This window comes from Rhincodon typus, chromosome 2 (assembly GCF_021869965.1).
Source record: "Rhincodon typus isolate 14 chromosome 2, sRhiTyp1.1, whole genome shotgun sequence".
Lineage (NCBI taxonomy): Eukaryota > Metazoa > Chordata > Chondrichthyes > Orectolobiformes > Rhincodontidae > Rhincodon > Rhincodon typus.
This window is the reverse complement of record NC_063333.1, coordinates 73,913,626-73,936,213: the sequence shown is the minus strand read 5'-3', so window position 1 is coordinate 73,936,213 and position 22,588 is coordinate 73,913,626. Positions and strand designations below refer to the sequence as shown.

General features: G+C 39.4%; 1 protein-coding gene across 11 annotated transcripts in view; it reads left to right on the top strand.

The window, feature by feature from the left end:
- The window catches only part of ica1 (islet cell autoantigen 1), a 128,079-nt gene that overhangs the window by 60,441 nt on the left and 45,050 nt on the right, over window positions 1-22,588 (top strand). For 10 of the 11 annotated variants that reach the window (XM_048613777.1, XM_048613735.1, XM_048613771.1 and 7 more), the window contains 2 exons: window positions 8,393-8,491; window positions 17,013-17,113. In XM_048613777.1, the coding sequence (XP_048469734.1) occupies window positions 8,393-8,491; window positions 17,013-17,113 (200 nt within the window). The remainder of the gene's footprint in view (window positions 1-8,392; window positions 8,492-17,012; window positions 17,114-22,588) is intronic. The other variant, XM_048613749.1, reaches the window with a different exon arrangement.

The window sequence follows — 22,588 nt, the reverse complement described above, 5'->3', positions numbered from 1 at the left end:
TGTAATACACCGTTGTGGATTGAATTCCCAGAGCTGTAGAAGGTTTTTTGTTTTGTTGTTTTTTGCTCAATTTTACTGTATGACTTCATTGGCATGTCATTATTCCATTTCCTACTTAGGCTAACTGTTGAGTGGAACTATTAAGAGTAGAAAGTCATTGCCAGGGTTCAGTGCGAATTAACTGACTCCAATGCTGTAATATTACATGAGCATTATTACCTTTCTTAAACATACTTTGAAATTTAGTTGAACTGACCTGGCAGAAGTCATCCAGCTAGCAGTGATGTGTTTGTGCAAATAACAAAAATAGAGAAGTTCAAGGCTGCACAACCTGATTTTGTGACACTGGTGACATCAGCACATTTGATACCTAGCAAGGCAAAATTAATTGCTATATCAGTCCCCTCACTTGTTGCGTGACCTGCACAGCACATCATGCTAGTGCTGACAAGAGTGTGGCATATTGGTACTGGAGCATGCAAAAAGGGCAGTTTGGGATGGCACTTGGCTTCTAGCATTGTTTTGCTTCTAGGTGTGAGGAATTGTTCAGACATGTCAATTCTGTACCAGCCTCTTCTGAACTAACTCATTACCACTACTATGCGTTTCCCCAACTTTCCAAACTTACTGAGGATGGTCTTGCATGGTAATTTCAAATAGCCCTCGAGCTTATAAGGCCTGCGTTCAGACTTCACAACTAATTTTGACCAAGTGGCTGACCAGTGGAACAGTTTGGCACTGGCAGAGTGGCATAGGCACATACATAGATGCTGTCATTCTGAAGGAGGACTAGTTTGTTCATCACAGCCACTGCATTTCTTGGGCCAACGCCTTAGCAATCCATGGGAATATTATGCAGAATTACAAATGTGCAGTACTGGCAGTGCCACCTTAGAGGATCTGTCTTAATTTCAGTGGGACCTTCTCAGAACATTGGTAAGGGATTCTTGAGAATACAAACCAGAGTGGAGTGTTTCCCCCAACTGATGCTGAGTCCCAGATCAGTTACTGAGTGCCTGAGAACAAAAACCACAGCTCAATTCAAAGCATTTCCTGGGCAGCTGACCTGGATGACTAGTTCCTCTCCTGAGGCTTGATGAGTCCCATTGGAGGGAGAATAAGACTTTTAAGTGGCACTTAAGGGCCCCATTGGCCTTTCAATACCTTTTTTCCTTCATGAACATGATGGAGAGAGATGAGAACATGGCAGAATCTCCACCAGTCTGATCACAGGCCCTTCCCCTAACTCTGACTGTTTCTTCAGGGAACATTAAATTCTGCCTGTTAACTCTATCCTCACCCTTGTAAAGATTACCAGACTTGATGAGTATTTCTGGCATTCTCTGTCTTTCAGATTGCAGTTTTTATAGTATTGCTTCTTTGCATCCTGGATTTTGCAGTATTCCTCTTGGGTAGCTCATCTCTGGTGGTATCTTTTTTTCAACAAGATTTCTTATTCCAAAATTTGAGTCGAATTATAACGTGGATAACCATTAGTTCATAACTTTAGCCTCTGTCAAATATTATAATCCATATCCTGCTTAACCTTCTTTAATCAGCAGAATCAAGCCCAATCCGTTGCTGTGAGGCTTCTCCAGAAGCCCCTGTCTTGGGAGTTAACCTATCAAATTATGTACACCTTCCACCTGGGCAACTGCATCCCCACCCTTCTACATATTCATACTTCTCAATTTGTGTGATTTTTTTTTTAAATTTTATTATGATCTTCATTATGTTCTGCATCACTAAAGATGGGCAATAAACGGTGGCCCATCTAGTGAGGCCCACTTCCCATGAACAAATGAAAAAAATGTGTTGTTCACTTGAGCCATTCTGTTTTAGAGGTTGTCATGGAGCCAATGCTGTCAGCAAATCAGAGACTGTTTTAAAATCTTGCCACTTTACTGCTTCCAATTCTGGATTAAATAACTTGTGATATTATGCATTGTTGTCTCATTTCAATTGTTGATGATAAACCATTGTGTCAGTTTCCTATCCACTTTAATAGCACTCATGACTAGTTATAGCTGTTTTCTATCAAACTGTCAAGCCTCTCGAGTTCCATGCAGCCTTGAGGCATGCCATATTCCTCCTTGCTATACACTAGACTTGCTGAAAAACTACTTATTTATGACAGCAATGGATGGGATGTGATGCACCATAAATTTGTGAACTTTGTCTTATCAATCATTGATCTATTGAATTTCATTCTCATCTAAAACCAAGGTGTTACATAAGTACCGTGTTAATGTATCTTTCTATTGTCCTCTGCAGTGACTTAATAAGTATACCCAGAAGATTATTTACTAAAGTTGTTTTCTCTACTTGCTGCTTTTACTTGTGTCTGTTTTGAAAATTGGTATTTTTATTAATTCTCCATCACTTTCAACCATTTGCTATTCCTAAGTTTACATTATTTTGTGTTTCAAATCTGCCTAGAGTAATTCTGCAATTATGTTAATAGAACAAAATCAGGTGCCTTATTCTCTTTCAGATTGTAAATAGAAATATTACTTGGGCTCTCATGAATTCCAGAATCAAGTATCTTTCTTTTATTAAGGACAGTTTCTCTGAACTAATTCATTCACTGTGCTTTGTGCGTTGTACAGTTTTACAAAGCACTTTTTATGTAGCTTGCTCTTCAATCCATCCTCCATTAATTTTGCATGTTGGGAACACAGCCATTTTAAATTTGAAAGATTCACTCATTTCTCCTGTGATGCAACTTGTTTCATTTATTTTGGCATCTCTGATTTTTGTATTTCTACTTCAATTTGGTTGATTAGTGTATTGTGCCCAATTCTGGACACTACACTATTGTAAGGATTTGAAGGGTATAGACAGGATGCAGAAAATAATTATAAAAATGCTTCAGTTATATAAAATAGCTTTTTATTTTCCAGTTCGGTAAGAGATTTGAGTTGAGATGTTCAAAATCATGACTATAGACAGTAGTTGGTGAAAAACCTTTCCCGTGGCAAATTGGGGGAGAACCAAATGGACATTATGCTATAATATTTGGCAAAAGAAGCAATAGCAACATGAAGAAAAATATTTTTTGTGCAGTCAGTGGTTAGTCTGGAATGCACTGCCTGAGTGTGATGTAAGCAAGGGTAGTTTTAGCTTTCAGAAGAGAAATTGAATATGAATTTGAAGAAAAAGTTTACGGCACTATGGAAAATGGATTGAAGACTGGGTTGCTTCTGCAGAATTTATATCAGACTGGATGGCCTCCTTCAATGCTGCAACCAAACTATGATTGTATAAGTTTGTTTATGGATACTCAATTTAGCCGCCTTCTTGCTTTTGCTTCATTATTTTCCCAAAGTTAAAACATATTGTACTCTAATGGAGACATTCATCATAACATTCTCAGTTGTTCTCTCGATCCACATCAAGTTTATTTTTTGAATACACCCATCTGTTGCTATCTGCTATCCTCTTACTTAAATTTATGCATTATGATTAAGCTATTATTAAAAAATGGTGGTCTCATTATTGACTTCTTTGTCTCTAAAGGTTTCTAGCTTTAGGATATGATATTAAGTCATAATGGAATGTCTCTTGTGATGAGGTTATTTAAAACAATGAGGAACATGCAATCACTTAAGTGCCTAAGCTAAAAATAAAGGATAGAAATTAATTTTGTGTTTCTCTTCTTAGAATTGTCACAGACCTGACAGATGTATGTTTTAACAGTTGACTATTCTGTTGATGGTTTGCTGTTACAATAAAGACTAATTTGCAGTTGACACTTATAATTGAAGCTAATTATTCTTTTAAATACATTGTTCAATTCATCCTCAGTGTTGAGGAGCCAATTTTAAGTGTTCAGATAAATAAGGGTTTCTAGCTTGAAAAGTATTTTGTCACAGTTGAGTATAAATGGCAAACAATCAAGTTATAAGTGTTGAAAACTGAGTTATTTCTTAGCTAATTTTGGGAGCATTTTCAGGCTAGATTTTTCAGTGCTCTATAATCCCTATCATGACCCCCCACTGCAGCTAAACAGTCATGGGTAAAGGTGGGAGATTCTGCAGATAATCCCAATGGCTGCCCTGCAGTGATTTAGCACTGGCAGCAGTGTGGCTTTTAAAGTAAGATTTCTTCTTGTTTCTTGGGAGTAAGACTTGCCTTGGAGACCTCCAGATCCATTGTTTGGTCAGCACCTCTGTAGTTCCAGCAGCGCCGCTCATGAGCCTCGACAATGGCTTTAAGCATAGAGAGTCCCAGCACATCAGAGTTCAAGTAAGTTTGGAGTTGTGGTCTCAGGCAGATGAGGGTCCGAATTCAAGAGACCAGGCAGGTTTAAATGGGTAGGATGTACTTGAGGAGTGGCAGTGTTGCTTCCAGTAGCCCAGGCACCTATAAAGGATGTCCCCCTTCCATGCTTGACAACAGTCTGTGTCAGTAAAGCCATCTGGCTTTCTGCATGGTACAGACCAATTCCTGCTACGGGTAAGAGATCAATAGGGCTGGATGAGTCCTAAACGTGGGCTGACTTCCTGATACCCATACCTTATCCCTAACCCACCACTCTATACCTTGTTCATTTTCAGGGGCAGAGATACTTAGGTGGCAAGAAGATCTCCCTTGGAGTTTATATGCTCCCTGCCTTTAAACCTGCTAACAGGAGAGTGCAAGATCCAGCCCTTTGTGTAGATTTTTGTTAGTCTTAACCCGATGCTTCGGTATTATTATCCTGAAGGAAATGGCCCAGAAAGGGAAGTTAGCTCTTCAGGATTGTTGTTGGGGAGGTGTTGGTAGACATGTGGTGGAGGGGAGAGAAGTGCTTTTACTGGAAAGGAAACCAGGGCACCAAATTCCGTCAGCCTAAAACAAGAAAGCAGCCTGAGTCAGTATCATGTCCTAAGTAAAATGCAATGCCCAGCAGTGCTGTAAAATTAATGGTCTTCTGCTCCTTAGCAAGGTAAATGTCTCCACCTTTTGTTTGCTATCTTACAATCTCAGGGCTGCTACTCACTCAAACTCTGCCACTACACACTCCTTTCATCAAGGCTTCTGGACTGCAACTGTCATCATTGCATGCACTTGTCCATTCACGTCAGCCTCTAAATCTGCAGCTGCTTCTTGTCCTCTGCATTTCCTACTTACTCACTTAACTATCATTACTTATATTCTAGACACTGTAATGGATTTTGAACATTGTTGGCAAATAAGCTCTGCCTCTGGATTACTACTCCAGTGAAATAACTACTAAATCATTGGCTTACCTGGTAGTAATCCAGAGATTTGTAGTTCTATTTTTATAACTTAGCCTTTTGAAGTACATTTGTTTTATCTTGGACCTACAGTAGTCTGCAGCTGGATCCTTCCCCACCTACTTCAGATTCTTCTCCAACTTGAAATGATGTCTTTACTCCTGGCACTTATCTAGCAACAGTCAATGGGACTCGCTGTGGGCTGCAGTGACCTATTTCAAGCCTTGTAACTACACTATTCCATTACTACATTCTTTTTAATTCCATCATTTGAATGGCTCCTTGATCCAAAGTTTGGTAGTCAGTTTGGTCATTCTCCCATGCAGAACCTGCCTTTGTCCTGGTAGACCCTTGAAACTGTTGATCAATTGCAAAGGTGAAAGTTCCTCAAGTTACACGCTTTAGTTCCCCATACCTTGTAGTTATATCCTTCTGTCCCTGATCATGGATCAAATTTGAAGTGTTCATCCTAAGGGTTGTGACTGCCTCCTGGATCGGTGTATGAGTAAATTTCTCTTTCCTTGATGCATCTCAGTGACTGAAGCTCAGATGCCAGTTCAGTAACTCTAAGCTGACTTTCTTCAGGCTGCAGACATTTGCAGGAGGTATGGTCACTGTGGATCAACAAGTGTCCACCAGCTTCCAAATGTTGCAACTGCAAAACATCACCTTTCTGCCATCATTACTGTAGAAAGATCACTGCATTATTATTTTAAGCTGTGTCAAGTGGTTTAGTAATTAAGCTATAAATGTAATAAAATATTTATCTCCCAGCTACCTGGTTAATCTACTGTCCTTGTGTACAGATGGGGTAAAACTTAGCAACTATTTCTCTATTCACTTCCTTAATCGAGGCTTCGAAGGTCCACAGATGGTCTTCTGTTCTATCTCTGAGCCACTTCATTTTTTTTCGTAAAAGATCAGAACTGCAACTCCTCCCTCACTGCCTTGTATTCCCTCACTTACCCAATATTTCTAAATACCTCAAATGAAGTAATGATCACAAATCAAACTCCCTTCTACCGCCCCCCCCCCACCCCCCCAGCAAAGTATTATGGATGATTTTAGCCCTTAATTCCAAAATGTCTTTTTAAAAAGAGAACCGCCAAAGAGATGATGATTGCAGGTCTATAGCAACCTTTGTGTGGGATCAATGGGATGTAATATCCAAAGGAACTTTAAAAATCTGTGTACTGTGATGTCCTATGACTACAAAGGTAACAAGGGCCTGATGACCCCCAGCTCAACAACAAACCTCCCCCTGCAGATTGTCCCAAGCTGCTAGACACATTTTGTCTTCTATTTTTCCTGTGAATACATAGGAAAAGGAGCTTAAAAGGCCGGTTTAAACTCTACTGCGGGAGACTATTAGAACTGAATACAGTCTTGTGTACCAGCCTTCATGTGCTGCAATGCTCACAATCAAAGAATTATCCCCTAGTCACACCCATGTTGCAGGTCGAGATCCAAGCTCAGAGTGCTGCAAATCAGTTTGAAAGGGAACAGGATGACAAAGGATACTCTCCCTCTGAATTTTGGAATTTGACATAGTCAAAAGGCACCATAGCATTAGAGTCTCAATCAATCTGCAAAACTGATGATCCAGAAGCCAACTGCTCGCCTACCAATGCATCCCAACAGTCGATGTTCAACTAACTGCCCTTCACAAAACAATGCAAAACTTTTTTTAGGTTTCGATTTTTTTGGAATCTCTTTTCTTATTATAAATGTGCTTGTATGTGTTGTGTTGCTAATTTTTCTGGAGCTTAATAATGAATAAGCAGGCTTTATGAATTCAAGAAAGCCTGGTTAAATTGGCTGTTTTTTAAAAAGACAAGTTTATTTGGATCTGCGAGAAAGCTATCCACGAGGGAAGACGTTCTTTTTAACTTACCCTTGTTGCAACCGACTGAGGAGGTGGATGAATAAAGCAGCTTGTGGTATCTCATCTGGGACAGTATTAGGGCACCTCACCTAGGGGTTCTTCGTGTAATACAAGTAAATACAACTTTGCTTGTATGAGACCTTGGTTGTATTTATTTTAATGTGTTACAGTCACACCTGGTGTGTCCTCAAGATTAGCCTGTGAAACACAAATATGTACAGTTCATTTAGTTCCCTTTTTTGTTATTGCTTATTTTAATTTAAAATAATCAACACCAAACATAACCTGTAACAACTATTGCTAAAGTATTAGACACTATATACAATAAATATACAAGGATTAAAAGTATGGATAAATGTTATGTATGAAAATGGGATCAATCTCCAATATCATTGTAGATCTGGCTTGCTTGAGGTTGAGTAACATCAGCTTAGTTTTTTTATGGCACTTTGTGGCCCTTGGTATTCTGGATCAGCAAAGCAGTCCTCCAGCTGTTTTGTTTTCCGCCCTCTCCCTGTTGAGAAACCCCAGCCTGCCCCGATGCTGTCTTTCAGAGTTATTCCTGAGGGAAAGGGATGAATTTCTGTACAAAATGGTTTCTTATACCCTGTCTGATACATGGTTGCTATCCCAAAACTGCAAATCACACTTCTGTATATGTTTAGCCTGGATCTCCAGCAGAGTGTCATCCATTGTCTTGTGATTGATGTAATTGACCATTTTATCTCACTTAGCCATTTGCTTAGAAGGTACTTGTCAGCTTTATTTTGGTGATGTACAGAGCAATTCACATCTGGAGAAGAACCATTATCACAGAATTTCTGCTTACCTATGGAATTGTTCGTTGAATTTCAAAAGGTCTGTTGTGGCTTCTTCTCAATACAAGTACAGTCTAGTCCCAGTTCCTGCTAAAATTCAAGAGTAGTCATATAATTTTGGGGAGCCATTTTGCAAGATCCTTTGTCCGTTTCAAAGACAGATTGGTTTTCTTAACAAAATCTATACTGTTATAATTACATAGTTGTGACACATGACCTGCAAGATGGGGTAACTTGGTTGCAGGAATCAGAAGCAGTTCAAGTTCTTCATTATAGATGGATGTGGGAAAAAAAATGCATGTAATTTTGTTACTTTTTATTTTACTGTAAATTGCAGAAAGAAAATGACGTATCTATAAATCTCTGAACCATGAATCCAATAAATTATACTTTCATTATTTAGCCGATAAACGTAAGTAATGAACATGACACAGTGATTTAAATTAAAATAATTTTTTTTAATTCAGACAACATTACTCCATTTCTGGGAAAAGACCTCTCATACGATGGCTGCTATTCATGAAAGTTTCAAAGGCTATCAGCCATATGAATTTGCAATGTTGAAGGTAAATGTATATTTTGACTTGTATGTTCGTTTATAGATACACAAAAAATTTGAAAACCATCACTGTTCTTTGTTGTTTTACCTTCCATTTCCATCCAAAAAGATTTGCATTTCTTGCATGGTTTTTGTATAAATCTGCTTGACTTGAAAAACATGAATGAAACAGATAAAAATAATACTCCCAGACTACAGCCTGCAATGTTAGCAGAGGAATGAGTTTCAGGCATCGATCTTGATAATCGTCAAAATTGGTCTTCTCATTTTCCAGCATATGTGTGTCGCAGAGACTTGTAATTCTGTCACCTTCATCTTTGATCCCAAGGCCATCACTTGTGCATGTGACAGCTGATCTGTTGTGGTAGCCCATCTTTGTCTCTGTCTCTGTCTCTGTGTGTGTCTCTCTCTCGTGATTTGTACTCGCCCGTGAGTGGCATAGAAACAGCCCTATTCAGAATTCAATGAAGGTCAGATATTCTCCGAATGGTGAATGTTTTGAGTGAGAATTACCAAGACAAATGCATCTCCGTGTAATGATTGGGATGAGTCCAACAAATGGCTGGACTCCTGGGTGTAATCAGGAAGAGTGATTCATGAACTTCATAGCAATTGAAGGTCGGGTACTGCTGCATATTAAGTGGACATTACTCCTAATGCGGTAGAACACAATAGAAAGACTGCGTGAACAGGAATGGGGGTTTAAACATCAGAATATACTTGAATCATCAAAGTGTACACTTTTTTTTTTTTTTTCCCTGATCTGGTTAGATTATTAAACTGTTCCTGCATTGGATCCACAATCTGTGCACAACGTCTCTGCTGTTCACCTCATTCTTCTTCTCGTATGTTACTGCTGCCACCAGTTCTACCCCTACTGTCCATTTTGATTTGATGTGATTTATTATTCTCCACATATACTTAGGTACAGTGAGAAGTTTTTTTTTTGTTTTGCATGCAGTACAGGCAGATCATGCCATACAAAGTGCATTACAGTGCGACAAATACAATGTTACCGCTGCACAGAAGGTGCACCAAGAACAAGACCAACATTAAATTCAAAATTTGAGAGGTGCATTCAGAAGTCTAATACTGTGGGGAAGAAGCTGTTCTTGAATCTGTTGGTACATGTGTTTAAGCTTTTGTCTTCTGCCTGATAGAAGAGGTTGGAAGAGATTATGACCGGGGTGGGGGAGATTATGTTGGCTGCCTTCCTGAGGCAGTGATAAATATAGGCGAGTCAGTGGATGGAAGGTTGGCTAGCGTGATGGACTGGGCATGTTTTCAACTCTGTGTGGTTTGTTATGATTCTGTGTAGAGCAGTTTGTCGTACCAAGCCATGATGCATCCGGATAGGATGTTTTCTATGGTGCATCTATAAAAATTGGTAAGTGTCTTTTATAGATCTGCTGAATTTCCTTAGCCTCTTGAGGAAGTAGAGACATTGTTGTGCTTTCTTCACTGTAGTGTCAATATGAGTGGACTAGGACAAATTGTTGGTGATCATCACTCCTAGGAACTTGATGCTCTTGACCATCTCCACCTCAGCACCATTGATGTAGACAGTGTTGTGCCCTCTACCTTGCTTCCTGAAGTCAATGACCAGCTCTTTCATTTTTTTCTGACATTGAGGGAGAGATTGTTATCTTTATACTACACCACCAAGTAATCTATCTCCTTCCTGTATTCTGTCTCATCATTGTTTCAGATTTGGCCAACAACGGTGGTGTCACTAGCAAACTTGTAGATGGAGTTAGGATGGAATTTGACCACACAGTCATGAATGTACACGAAGTACAGTAGGCAACTGAGTACGCAGCCCTGCAGGGCACTGGTGTTGAGGATTATCAAGGAGGTGCTGTTGCCTGTTCTCACTGCTTGTGGTCTGTGGGTCAGAAGTTGAGGATCCAATTGCAGAGGGTGGAACAGAGACCTAGGTCTCAGTTTGGAGGTTAGTTTAGTTGAAATTATGGTGTTGAAGGTGGAGCTTGAGTAAATAAGTAGGAGCCTGACATAGGTATCCTTGTCCAGATGTTCCAGGGATGAATGGAGGGCCAGAGAGATGGCATCTGCATGTGTGCATTTATGCTTGTGTGTTGCTGCCCTTATTTCTTGTGCCCCATTCAATCGGGCCACCACGCTCAATGCAGTTTGGATGTTGGAAACTGTCAAAAGTTCATTAGGATAGTTGAGTTGAGATTGACGGTTCCATCAGTTCACTCGATTACCTGGGGCACCCTGTATGTAGAAGCTACATTCATTGTAATATTGGGCCTGGTCTTTGGAGAGGAATAAAATCCTAAACACCAAAAACATTTGCCAACCATTCATTTCTGAATATCACCTGCTGTTTAGATCCGATTCTCATATGTCCTTTCCCCTCTTTCGTGGATGACCTTGCCATGATGAGTAAATCATTGGTTTCAATGCATCTTGAGTGGATAAAAACCCAATGCTTTCCTAACTGCAAAGTATTGTAATGTACAACATGCTTCCATAATGTGGGAACATAGTGAATATTGATCCTTCCAGGTAACTGAAGTGGTGCTTGAGAATATCAGTGTGTTCCACAAAGCATGCCCAAACCTCAAGTGACATAATGAGTCTTTGACCATGGTTCAAGTAGGTCACCAAACAACAATCCTGATATTTTTGCTATTCCTGAATAATATAAGCATCTTTGATAATCAAAAAACACTGCAAATATTGTAACTTGGTTAAGTCTGCATGATGGTATGGTTGATGTCATTTTCACCAGTTGCACATTTGCAAAATGAAAACCCTTCATGAATTATAGAATCCCTACTGAAATTGCTGGAGAAATTAAGCAGGTCTGGCAAATCTATGGAGAGAAAGCAGAGTCAAAATTTTGGGTCCAATGATCCTTCATCGCATATTAACCACTCTCGTCAATGGAAATGCTCAATGGAAATGGTCTTGATAATGGGGGAATGCAGCAATGGTAATGTTGAATATCTAGGAGAAATGATTAGCTTCTCTTTTGTTTATTATAAACATTGCATGTTACTTGTCACTATCTGTTCAAGCCTGGAACTTGTCCAGGTCTTGTTGCATTTTGATATGGGCTACTTCATTAGCTGAGTCATTGTGAATAATCGTGGATATTGCACAATCATCAGCAAACATCCCCACTTCTGACCATATCATGATAAGAAGGTCATTGATAAAACAGTTGAAGGTGCTTGTGCCTAGGCCTGAACCTGAGAAATTCCTGAAGCTTTGTCCTTGAACTGAAATGATTTACCTCCAATAACACAACCGGATTCATTTCTGCTGGTTGGAGTCATGCCTAGCACAGAGATTTTCCCTGATTCTCATTGACTGTAGTTTTGCTCGGGTTCCTTAATACCAAAATCTGTCAAGTGCTTCTTTGTGTCTAGACCAAGGCTGCAAAGAGGACAAGAAGTGCATGGCAATAGCAGAACCCAAACTGAGCATTTGTAAGTTGTGTGAATGCTGCTTGATAGCACTGATAATGACACTTTCCGTAACTTCTAGTAGATATGTGGGACAGTAATTGACCAGCATGGATTTACCCTGCTTGTATGGACAGTATATGCCTGGGCAACTTTCTACATTGTTTGGTAAATGGCATTTGTTTTAGCTGTACTGATATAGCTTGGCTGCATTGAGCTAGATGTGGAGCATATGAGGCATTACTCCTCTTTCAGCACTGCTTCTAATTCCAGAGTGTGAATAATTTACTGGACAAGAAATGACCTCAGTGGGCCAATACCAAAGCTGGGCTGGAAAGAACAGTGCCAAAGATTAGTGGGAAAACAGTGATGAGAAAAAGTTGAACAATAGGCTTCCTTCAGAGAAGAGATAGTTTAGATACAATCCTGGCATATTCCCTCAACAAGGGAGGGTAGGGTAAACAGATCCAGAGCTTACTGGGTGGTAACGGAGATAGGAATTAAGATGATGAAGAAATGGCCTTATGACGGTGTGCAGTAGAAAACACAATTGAGAAATAAGGTGAATATGAAAGGTTCAGAAGAGAGATGAGAAAGCAAATGAGAGTAGCAAAGGGGGAATATGAGAGAAGACTGGTGGCTAGTAAACTTTGGAATCCCAAAGCCTTTTATAGGCTAGGTACGTACATAGTCAAAAGGGTGTTACAAGGAGGACAACCATTTGGGGTTCTCAAAGGTGAGTTACACATGGCAATGGGGCATGGCTGAGGCATTAAATAAATATTTTGCATCTGCCTTTACCAAGGAAGCAGATATAACTCATGGTGTCAGAAGAAAAAAACCCAGTCACTACAAGGGTTCAAAATTGGTATGGAGAAAATATTGAATAATCAATCTATTGGCATTTGGATTTGACAAGACATCAGGACCAGGTGATGTGCATCCAAGATATTGAAAGAAGTGAAAGTGAAAATTGCAGGGATCTTGACCATGATCTTTGATTCTATCGTGTATACTGGCATAGTTGCCAGAGGCCTGCAGAATTGTAAACGTTACACCATTGTTCACTAAAATGTTTGTAAGGAGAGGACTAGCAATTATAAACCAGTCCAGTTTAAATTCCGCAGTGAAGTATCTTCAAGAAACAACAATTCAGTCTATAGTTAATAGTCACTGACAAATACAGATTAGTTAGGGAGAACCAACATAGATCTCCCAACGGAAATCATGTTTAGCTAACTTGCTGGGATTTTTTGAACAGGTGTCAAGAGGGTGAGCTGATGCATTTTCGTAGAAAAGACAGAGACCGTACAGAATAAAAAGTGCAATTGTAAAGGCTGTGCAAGAGCAGAGGGACTTGGGACTTGTGTGCATAAGTCACAAAATGTCAGGACAGTTGAAGAGTGCTTATTAAAACATACAGTATCCTAGCATTTATTCATCGTGCCATAGCGTTAAGGAGCAGGGAAGTAATGCTGAATCTACATAAGACAGTAGCTAAACCTCAGCTGGAGTGTTGTGTATAGTTCTAGACACCACATTTTGGGAAGGAGGTGAACACATTTGGCAGAGAGTGAAAGAAGTTGACAAAAACTGCACCAGGGATGAGAAAGTTCAGTTATGAATATAAATTGAAGAAGTTGGGACTCTCTTCCTCAGAGATGAGAAGAGGATATGTGATAGCAGTTTTCAAAATCATGTGAAGTCTGGACAGAAGGAAGAGTGAGAAACCGTTCCCAGTTATATATGGATCAAGAACAAGACGACGCAGATTTTGTGATGTGAGAAAACAAATTCATGCAGTAAGTAGTTCAGGTCTGGAATACACTGCCTGGAATTGTGGTGGAGGCAGATTCAATTGTAGCATTCTAGAGGACAACGGATGATTATTTAAATAGAAATAATGTTCAGGGTTATTGGGAAAGAGTAGAAGGACAGATTCAGTCATGATGCTCATTCAAACTCAGGATGGGCTGGATGGTCACCTTCAAAATTGTCTTATTCAGTGATTTCTCAGATACTGAAGCACATTGTGCCCAAATGCATACAATCCTGGACAATATTCAGGCTTTGACAGATAAGTGGCAGAGAACGTTCATGCTTTATAGCTGGTAGGCAATGATTACTTCCAAGAAGAGAGAATCCAATCATTTTCCTTTAAAATTGAATGGCATTAACATCAGTGAAAACCCCACTATCAGCATCCTGGGTTTTACTTTTGTCCAGAAAGTGAATTGGACAAGCCATACAAATACAAGAGCGAGTCACTACAAGTTCAGTGGTGAGTATCTCATCTCCTGACTCCTCCAAAATTGTCCACTATCTATAAGGCACAAGTTAGGAATGTGATGGAATAATTTTCAATGCCTGAATGAGTGCAGTTTTGACAATGTAGAAAATGCTGTAAAACATCGAGGACAATGCAGCCACTTGATTGGCATTCAGCTTGGCAAGTGTGGACTGCTCATCATTCTCAGCAAGTTGATGGACCATCCCTAACTATTCAGAAGAAATTGTTAGATTCACTGTTGGAGATGGTGATTGCTTGACACTTATCAACCCCAGATTGAAGGTGGTCCTGAACATGATGCAGTTAATTAAAAACAGCAGTGATACATTTAATGAAGGGGAAAAAGTTTGCCATTAGTACTTCTGTTAATAAAGAATGACAAAGATCGATGTAAAAGCTTGTATAAATCATTAATTGCAGAAATAACAAAGTGTATAAAACAATTACATGATTCTGGATTGTTCTGTGACTGTCCAAAAAATAGTTTATCTACGGAAAAGAAAGCTGTAATTCCGAGTAGCACAATTTGTGCAGTATAAAGTAATGTATCAAAAATAACATGAGATAAATTGAAACACTGTTCCATTATTGCATCGGTATTGTGTTGACCTATCCGATGACATAGTATACATGGATAATCAAAGGAACAAGGGAGGAGGTAGGCTGGCTCGTATTTTGCTGCTTTTAATTAAACTGTAATTCTGTTTTCATTAGGGAAATGATCTCTCTTTGTCTGTGATACCCTGTTATTTTACAGTCATGGGTAACAATGTCAGTCATGCTTTTGATTGTCAGCACTGGTTTGATTTATCTCTTTGGAACAGCAAGATTTTCTGACAGTTTACTCCACCTTCGGAGCGCATGCTTAGCCAGCATGAAGAAACACATCCATTGGTATCACACGGCCTTAATACATAATAAGTCACTTGTGTTTTCCCTTATATTGTAGCAGATTGAGCTATTTGGAGTTTAATCTTTCATTTCTTATCATATTCATTTGTTTTTGTACAGTCAAATGAATGAATACTTTGCAGTCAAGAAAGTTGTAATTGTTTGCTATACTCCTGTTACTACACTCTATCCTTTTCATAATCCTTTTCTATTGATCCTTTGTGAAGTGAAAGTCGCCATAGCCCCAGAGTCTGCTTTCTCATTAGAGAGAGATGCTGGTAAGTCTGAGATAACAATTACTTTGAAGCCTAGCACTGCAAGAGGAGTTCAAGCTGTAATTGTATCAAAATTCTGAACATAAAGTTAGTGATAGAACCAGAACAAATGACTTGACAATAAAATTTCATTTAAATAAAAAGTGTTGGAGAAATTCAGCAGGTCTGTCAGCTTCTGTGAAGAGAGAAACAGTTAATATTTAGAGTCCAATGACAACTTCAAAACTGGGAATGGTGAAACATTTCACTGACTAGATGTAATCAAAACAACTTTGCACTGGAAGCTAAATGATTTTGTTTAAGATTTCAAAGAAAATGTGTAGTTCTGCAGCGAGTTCTGGAACTTGTGAATTGAGTTACAAATAGCTATCAGTTGTTCACAAAAAAACTCGCACACCTCTTCACATACATGCTGTCTGTCTGTGTCTCTCTCTCTCTCTTTCCTCCACCCCATCCCACCCACCACCCAACACAGTAGAGAGTATTCAGAAAAAATCACTTTTTGACCAAACCAATGATTGTTCTAGAAGGCGACAAGATAAAGTGATCGTTGATCTGATATTCTTGCGTGTGTCACTACTTGCACTCAGTTGTCTCAGATTTTGTCAGACACAGGTTGATCAGGAAGTATACAATATTGAGAAGTTCCCACAGTCACCCTCTTAGGGAGAAATCCGATTGTTCTCCCAATTTTGTGGCAGAGTTCTCTTTTCAGAAGCAGGAGAGACCAGCAGTGTTGGCTGTATTCACGGGGTTCGTGTCTCCATTCAATTCTGATCAGAAGCAACTTGCCGAACCCCACACTTCTTACAAGAAAACCAGAAAACTCTGACAGGGGAAAGATGAGAAGTGAATCCATTCAATTATCTGAAGTTGTATGATTTCGAAGAAGCCTTGTTGGAAAAAAAGATTTCCGATGTCCCAAAGCATTTGCAGTGTATTTTTTTTTAACCTAATTCAAATGTCTAGATATAACATGAAACAGAAATTTTCTGCATAATCTTTCAAATCCAAATCCTCAAAGAAGTATTAAGTATGAAATGGCCATAGACTTTTAATTCAGGGGTGCTCTTGGAATGAAATGTGGGTGGGAACACACAACTGCTAATGAACATGGCCTGAAGGTAACTTTTTAACCTATTATGGATGGAGGGCTGGGTCTCCTAGCTGGTGAGCTAATAGGAAACTGTCCAGAATTGGATGATTGGCACTCCCATTGTCAAAAGTTTGAAGCCCACAGAGGAAGACCAACCCCTATGGTTCAGGTGATAGGCCTTTCAAGGAAGGAAAAATTCAGAGATATAACAAAGGCAGAGGTAGTGAATTGATAGATGGAGGGATTTTGTATTAGGTGGAAGATGGGTGATATTAACTGACGAAAAGGATGACGAATAAAAGTCAAAAGGATTAATAAGGGGGCCACTAAAATTTACTTTCACAATCAGATCTCTATCCAACGTATCTCAGGCTAAAGTATGTTCTCTCAGACAAAAGCATGTTTTTTTTTGTTGAATTGACGCCAAATATATTACTTGCAGGTTTATGTGACAAATTGTTTGACCATAATGTGTAATTTAAAGTTAAAACATTTTGTGAATGCCATATAACTTAAAATAATGAAACTTTTGTTTGTAGGTTTTGCAAGGACCTGTAAACAAATTGATAGAGCAAGCATCACAGGAAGACAATGATGCAAAGGTTGATGTGGTAAAGGATGCATCTGAGAAGAATAATGAGTAAGTTTCAGAAAAATCATTGATATTTTTTAAGAAAAAGAGACAAAGTTCAACTGAACTAATTATAAAAAAAAATTCATGTCCGTATTGATATGAATGATGGTTTTTATGTTTGAAGGGAAGGATTCAGCCTCAAATTATTCATGATGCCAAGTTTCAGCCCTGTGGTAAAATTACAGGCAGTGAAATTACTCTCTAAACAAATAAGCAACACAAGTGCATTTCAGCCAGTGAATTTACTATTTCACTACGTTTCTGAATATGCACGATACATTCCCAGCCTGATTTGCATTCATGCCAGGAATACAGAAGCAGGAGGAGGGCTGGATTTCTTGTGTAATGTATAAACATCTTAAAGCTGCATGTACACTTGCCTGGTGTTGGCAAATTAGGAAATTCTCATTTTCTCTAGTGTATACTCTGAAGTGAGTCCATTGATAGCACCTTCCAAACCATGAGTTCTATCACCTGGAAGGGTAAGGCCTCTGAAATGTAGGAACACCACCACTTGCAAAATATCTTCTAAACTGTTGTGTAACAAAGTGGCTCTGAGAAGTTACTTATCAAGTAACGTTGACCTCACTGATGTATCTCAGTCTGTTATTTAAGACCAGGAATTCTACTCTAGCAGCAATGACAAAATAATGTTATTAATTGTTCATGATGGCAGTAGAGATTGGAGGCTTGAAAGGTTCTGTTAAAGGCTTTCAGCTGTCTGATGTCATTGTAGTATTGATTAACGTCCTGTTATGTTTGAGATCAGAATCCTTGACTTTGCACAAGACGTATTTTCTGTTGCTTTTTCCCTATTGAGATACAGCAGTCAATCCATTCTTTATGCAGTCTCATTCTGAAAGGTTTGAGGATGCGCTCAGAAAAACTGCATGCTCTGCTCAAGTTCATCTTTGCTATGTCTTTGTCACTCTCTTGGCTGTCAGAGCCACATCCTAGCAGATATCTCTTTGCAAAAGTGACAAAACCACATGAGCCATTCAGCACAGCCAGCTAACAGTGAACTGTGCTAAAACCAGTTTGCAACTTGCCTGCTTGCTCTTTCCAAAGTGTTACGGCAGTCTTGAGACAGAATCGACTTCTTAAAAGCTCTAATCAAAGATCTAAGCAGTTTCAGCATATGAAACATTTTTCAGTTTACGTGAGATTTCTGTCAAATGGTCCTAATGGAAATGTAAGTGAATTGACCCAAACATTCTGGCAGGGCTGGATTTTCCCTCAACAGGTAGGAAACAGGTTGGCTTTGTTTCTGGTTCTTGATGTCACACCTCGGGACAAACAGTCACTCATCTGTGATTTTTTTTTTCCCTGCGTTAGTCAATTAATAGCCAGAGAGTAGGCTCACTGTCAATCTCACGCTGCAAGGGGTCTCAATGGAGAAGGGGCAGTTGGAGGCCTTTCAGCTTGAAATGGCCTTTAAAATGAATGTTCACTGTCACCAAATTTTTAATAAGTTTAATCAAAAATAGATTCAGCAATTAAGCCACTTTAAGGGAGTAAGGTGTCCAGGGTTGAGGAGAACTCCTCTACATTGGTGGCCTATGGTTGCTCCTGCAACAGGCAGGTTGAATGGGCCATCAGGGAAGCCACATTTAGGTCTCAATCACCTTCTATCTCAGCCCCGGCAGGATTGAAAACCTAGCTTTGCAAAACACAATAATGAGTAACAGGAGTAGGGGATTTGACTGATTTCAATGTGGTGTCAACTTCATTCTGCTACATTCACCCATTGACTCCCTTGTTGAACAAAACTCTACCAAACTAAGCCATGAATATATTTAATTACACAGCCTTCACTGTTCTCTGGAGAAGAGAATTTCACACATTAACCACCCTGTCAAGCACCCTCTTGATCTCCTATGTTTCAACAAGATCACCTTTTTATTGTTGAAAATACCAAAGGATTCATGCCCAACCTGCTTAATCTTCCCTCAAAATAACCCATTCATCCCAAGAGTCAGTTAAGTCAACCTTCTTTAAACTGCTTCTTACTTTATATCCTTTCTTGAGTAAGGAGATCAAAATCATACGTAATCCTCCGGGTGATGTGTAACCAAAGCCCTATACAGCTGAAGCAACGCTAATCTTTGCTTCACCTGCATGAATTTTTTTTAATCATTCATGCACCACAATACCCAGATCCCTGTAAACAGTAAAGTTCAGCAGGCTATCTCGTTTACATAGAATGCTGCATTTCTATTTCTCCTGCAAATCTGGAGATGTTCACATTTTTGCACATCGTACCCCATCTGTCAGATTTTTGCCCACTGGATTCTAATTGGTTGAGATGTTATCACCAAGACTCTGCCAGTTAATGATGACAAAGATTTACTTAAATTTTGAACCAGGTAGGTTGACTCTGATTGGTCAAGGCATTGCCCTGAGAAATGAACAAACAAATGGCTGACCTGTATTGTGCTGAGTTGAGATAGTTCAGTGTATACACGTTCTTTATGTCTGCAAAGAACGGGGCCCTGTGTGTTATTATATGTAACTTCTGGAATACTGCGAGCTCTAACCCTAAAGTTGTTTGTCAGCACAATTGTTTGCACACTCAGGATGGTATAGTATGTTATCCAGTTGCAGAATCACATTTAATGGTGCATACTGTGTTGACTTTTATGCTGGTTCTGGCCAGTTAGGTATAATCTGGACCTTCTGTGTTGTCAACAGCCAAAGTGATATGCTGTTTGATGTGATTTGCTAGTCTATACCCGTATAGCTATACCTAGCATCACGTCAACACTGAAATTCATGTACCACATTACTCAATTGTGTGGTAGGCAGAACAACCTTTTGGCTTGATGGCAGTATTTTGTTAGTAGAAAATGTCACTGGTGTTGCTGCTTCATTGTAACAGCATGAACAGCTTCACCTGTTGCTCAAACTTGAGATACTTTTCCCCCAGGGTGCTCTGAGGTGGACTCATCATTTTTCAGGACCAAAAGTAATGGCTTTGTGCCTGTTCATGTGGTGTTTCTTTTCTGATGTACAGTGAGAAGTGGGACCAAGCAATTTGCCCACCTTACAGATTGATGCTGGAATTGGATGCTAAGTCCTCCTGTGGGCTAATGACCACCCTGTTCAAATCATTACTCATTTATTGTGTTCCTCCAAAGACATATTTCCCATGAAACTCCCCACAAAGACGTTTATGAGAGTTAGGCCTGGTGGGAATCACACGGCAGTGTCATGTATTTGGGCATCATTAAGTGAACATATCATTTCTCAAGTTGAATGATTGCCGATTGTCACAATGGTGGTGGGTCTAGATTGCCATGATGTAGCACTGCAATACAAATGTCTACGGCTCCCCTGTATGATACATCAGTGAACAGTCTAACAATGACAAATGATCACGTGAATGCTGCATTTAAATTAAAAGCATGTCCTGTATGACTTTCACAACTGCGAAGGAATCCTCCATTCTGCATTGTGCTCAAAACTTTAATGTGGCCAGTTCATGTTGTGTGAAACCAGTCATAGATAAGATATGGCATAAAAGGACATTTACTTTTGTTTGCTTTAGGCAATCCAGAAATATACAGATGTAATGAGTACTGGGGACAAACTTCATTATAAGTATCATTCGGCAGTTTGTTGCTCTTACACAATCCAGCACGGGCCATTTTTAGCATGTATGCACGTGAATTTCAGTCTCTGTGATGTGAGGTATAAAGGCCGAGCATATCACTTTGGCTGTTTGCAACAAGCAAGGTAATAACCACGCCTAATCAACCTACCTTTACATGCTCGCAACAGTGTCCAACATTAGATGTGATTTCATGATTTGGACAACATTTGCTAATAATCTCCATAGTTCAAAGAATTACACCAACAATAAATTTAGTGGTGTTAGTTGGGTTTGCACTGTGGTGCACTTGCATGTTTTGGAAGCTACAAATATTAATAAACAGACCCCTGTTACTGAGAGAGAATTTTTTTTGGGGGGAGGAAAGATGATGGCCTAATGGTATTCTGCTGGACTGTTAATCCAGAGACCCAGATAATGTTCTGGGGACCCAGGTTTGAATCCTGCCATAGCAGATGGTGGAATTTGAATTCGATGAAATATTTTGAATTAAGAATCTAATGATGACCATGAATCCATTGTCGATTGTCTGAAAACCCATCTAATTCACTAATGTCCTTTTGGGAAGGAAACTGCCATTCTTACCTGGTCTGGCCCATGTGTGACTCCAGACCCACAGCAATGTGGTTGACTCTGATCTACTCTCTGGGCAATTAGGGATGGACAATAAATGCTGCCTAGCCAGCTATGCCCTCATCCCATTAATGAATTTTAAAAAAAAAACTGAATTGAGCGATGATACCTGTGATAATTTGTTTTATAATAAGTAATTATTGTCATGGGAACATTTGGATTCTTATGGTTGGTTAAAATTATTGATTTCATTTCTGTTAACTGACTTGTGTATTCGTTTTAAAGGTCAAAGTAGTTTTTTTGAAGAAAACCTGTGACTTAAGCTAAATGTTTCGGAAGATACCTGTAGTGATCATCACTAAGGTGCTTACAAAATTGAAATTTTAAAATGTACAAAGACAAATGGTTCATTTCAGAAGTAAAGATTCATTCCAACAGAAGGGCTGTTTTTAGTCGCAAATGTCTTCAGGCTAACAGAGTTGGAAAGAAATCTTAAGCTGTCTTTAGAATTCAGTGAGAAAATTCAGTGAGTTAGCTTGTGTCTTGTGTGTCTCTAAACACAAATCACATCTGGTCAATGTGCAGAAAGTCACTCAAAGGAAATGATTGTGACCTTGTCAGTTGAATAATAAAGTGATGATTAAAGTGATATTTCTCTGGGGATTAGTGTGTCCAAAGCATATTGCTGGGGGAAAAAAAATTGAATCTTTCTTTTTGTTTCTCATTGTGATTTTGCAAATTGTCATATATAGCCTTTCTTTTCTTTTGTATGCTTTATTGACAGCCTTGTGTGAAGATTGTTCAGTGATGAAGTCAACAAAATTGCAATAAATAAAACTTAGAATTTATCATGACAGGTTTCATTTTGAAATCAGACTTGTTCAGAATTGCCATCAGCTGGAATCATGACATAACTACAAGGTACCAGTCTTTGTTGTTTCAGAAAGTGAGAGAAGGTGTATTTAAGAGATAGTAGGAACTGCAGATGCTGGAGAATCTGAGACAACAAGGCGTAGAGCTGGATGAACACAGCAGGCCAAGCAGCATCATAGGAGCAGGAAGGCTGACATTTCGGGCCGAGACCCTTCTTCAGAAATGGGGGAGGGAAAGGGGGTTCTGAAATAAATAGGGAGAGAGGGGGAGGTGGATAGAAGATAGATAGAGGAGAAGATAGGTGGAGAGGAGACAGACAGGTCAGAGGCGCGGGGATGGAGCCAGTAAAGGTGAGTGTAGGTGGGGAGGTAGGGAGGAGATAGGTCAGTCCAGGGAGGACGGACAGGTCAAGGGGGCGGGATGAG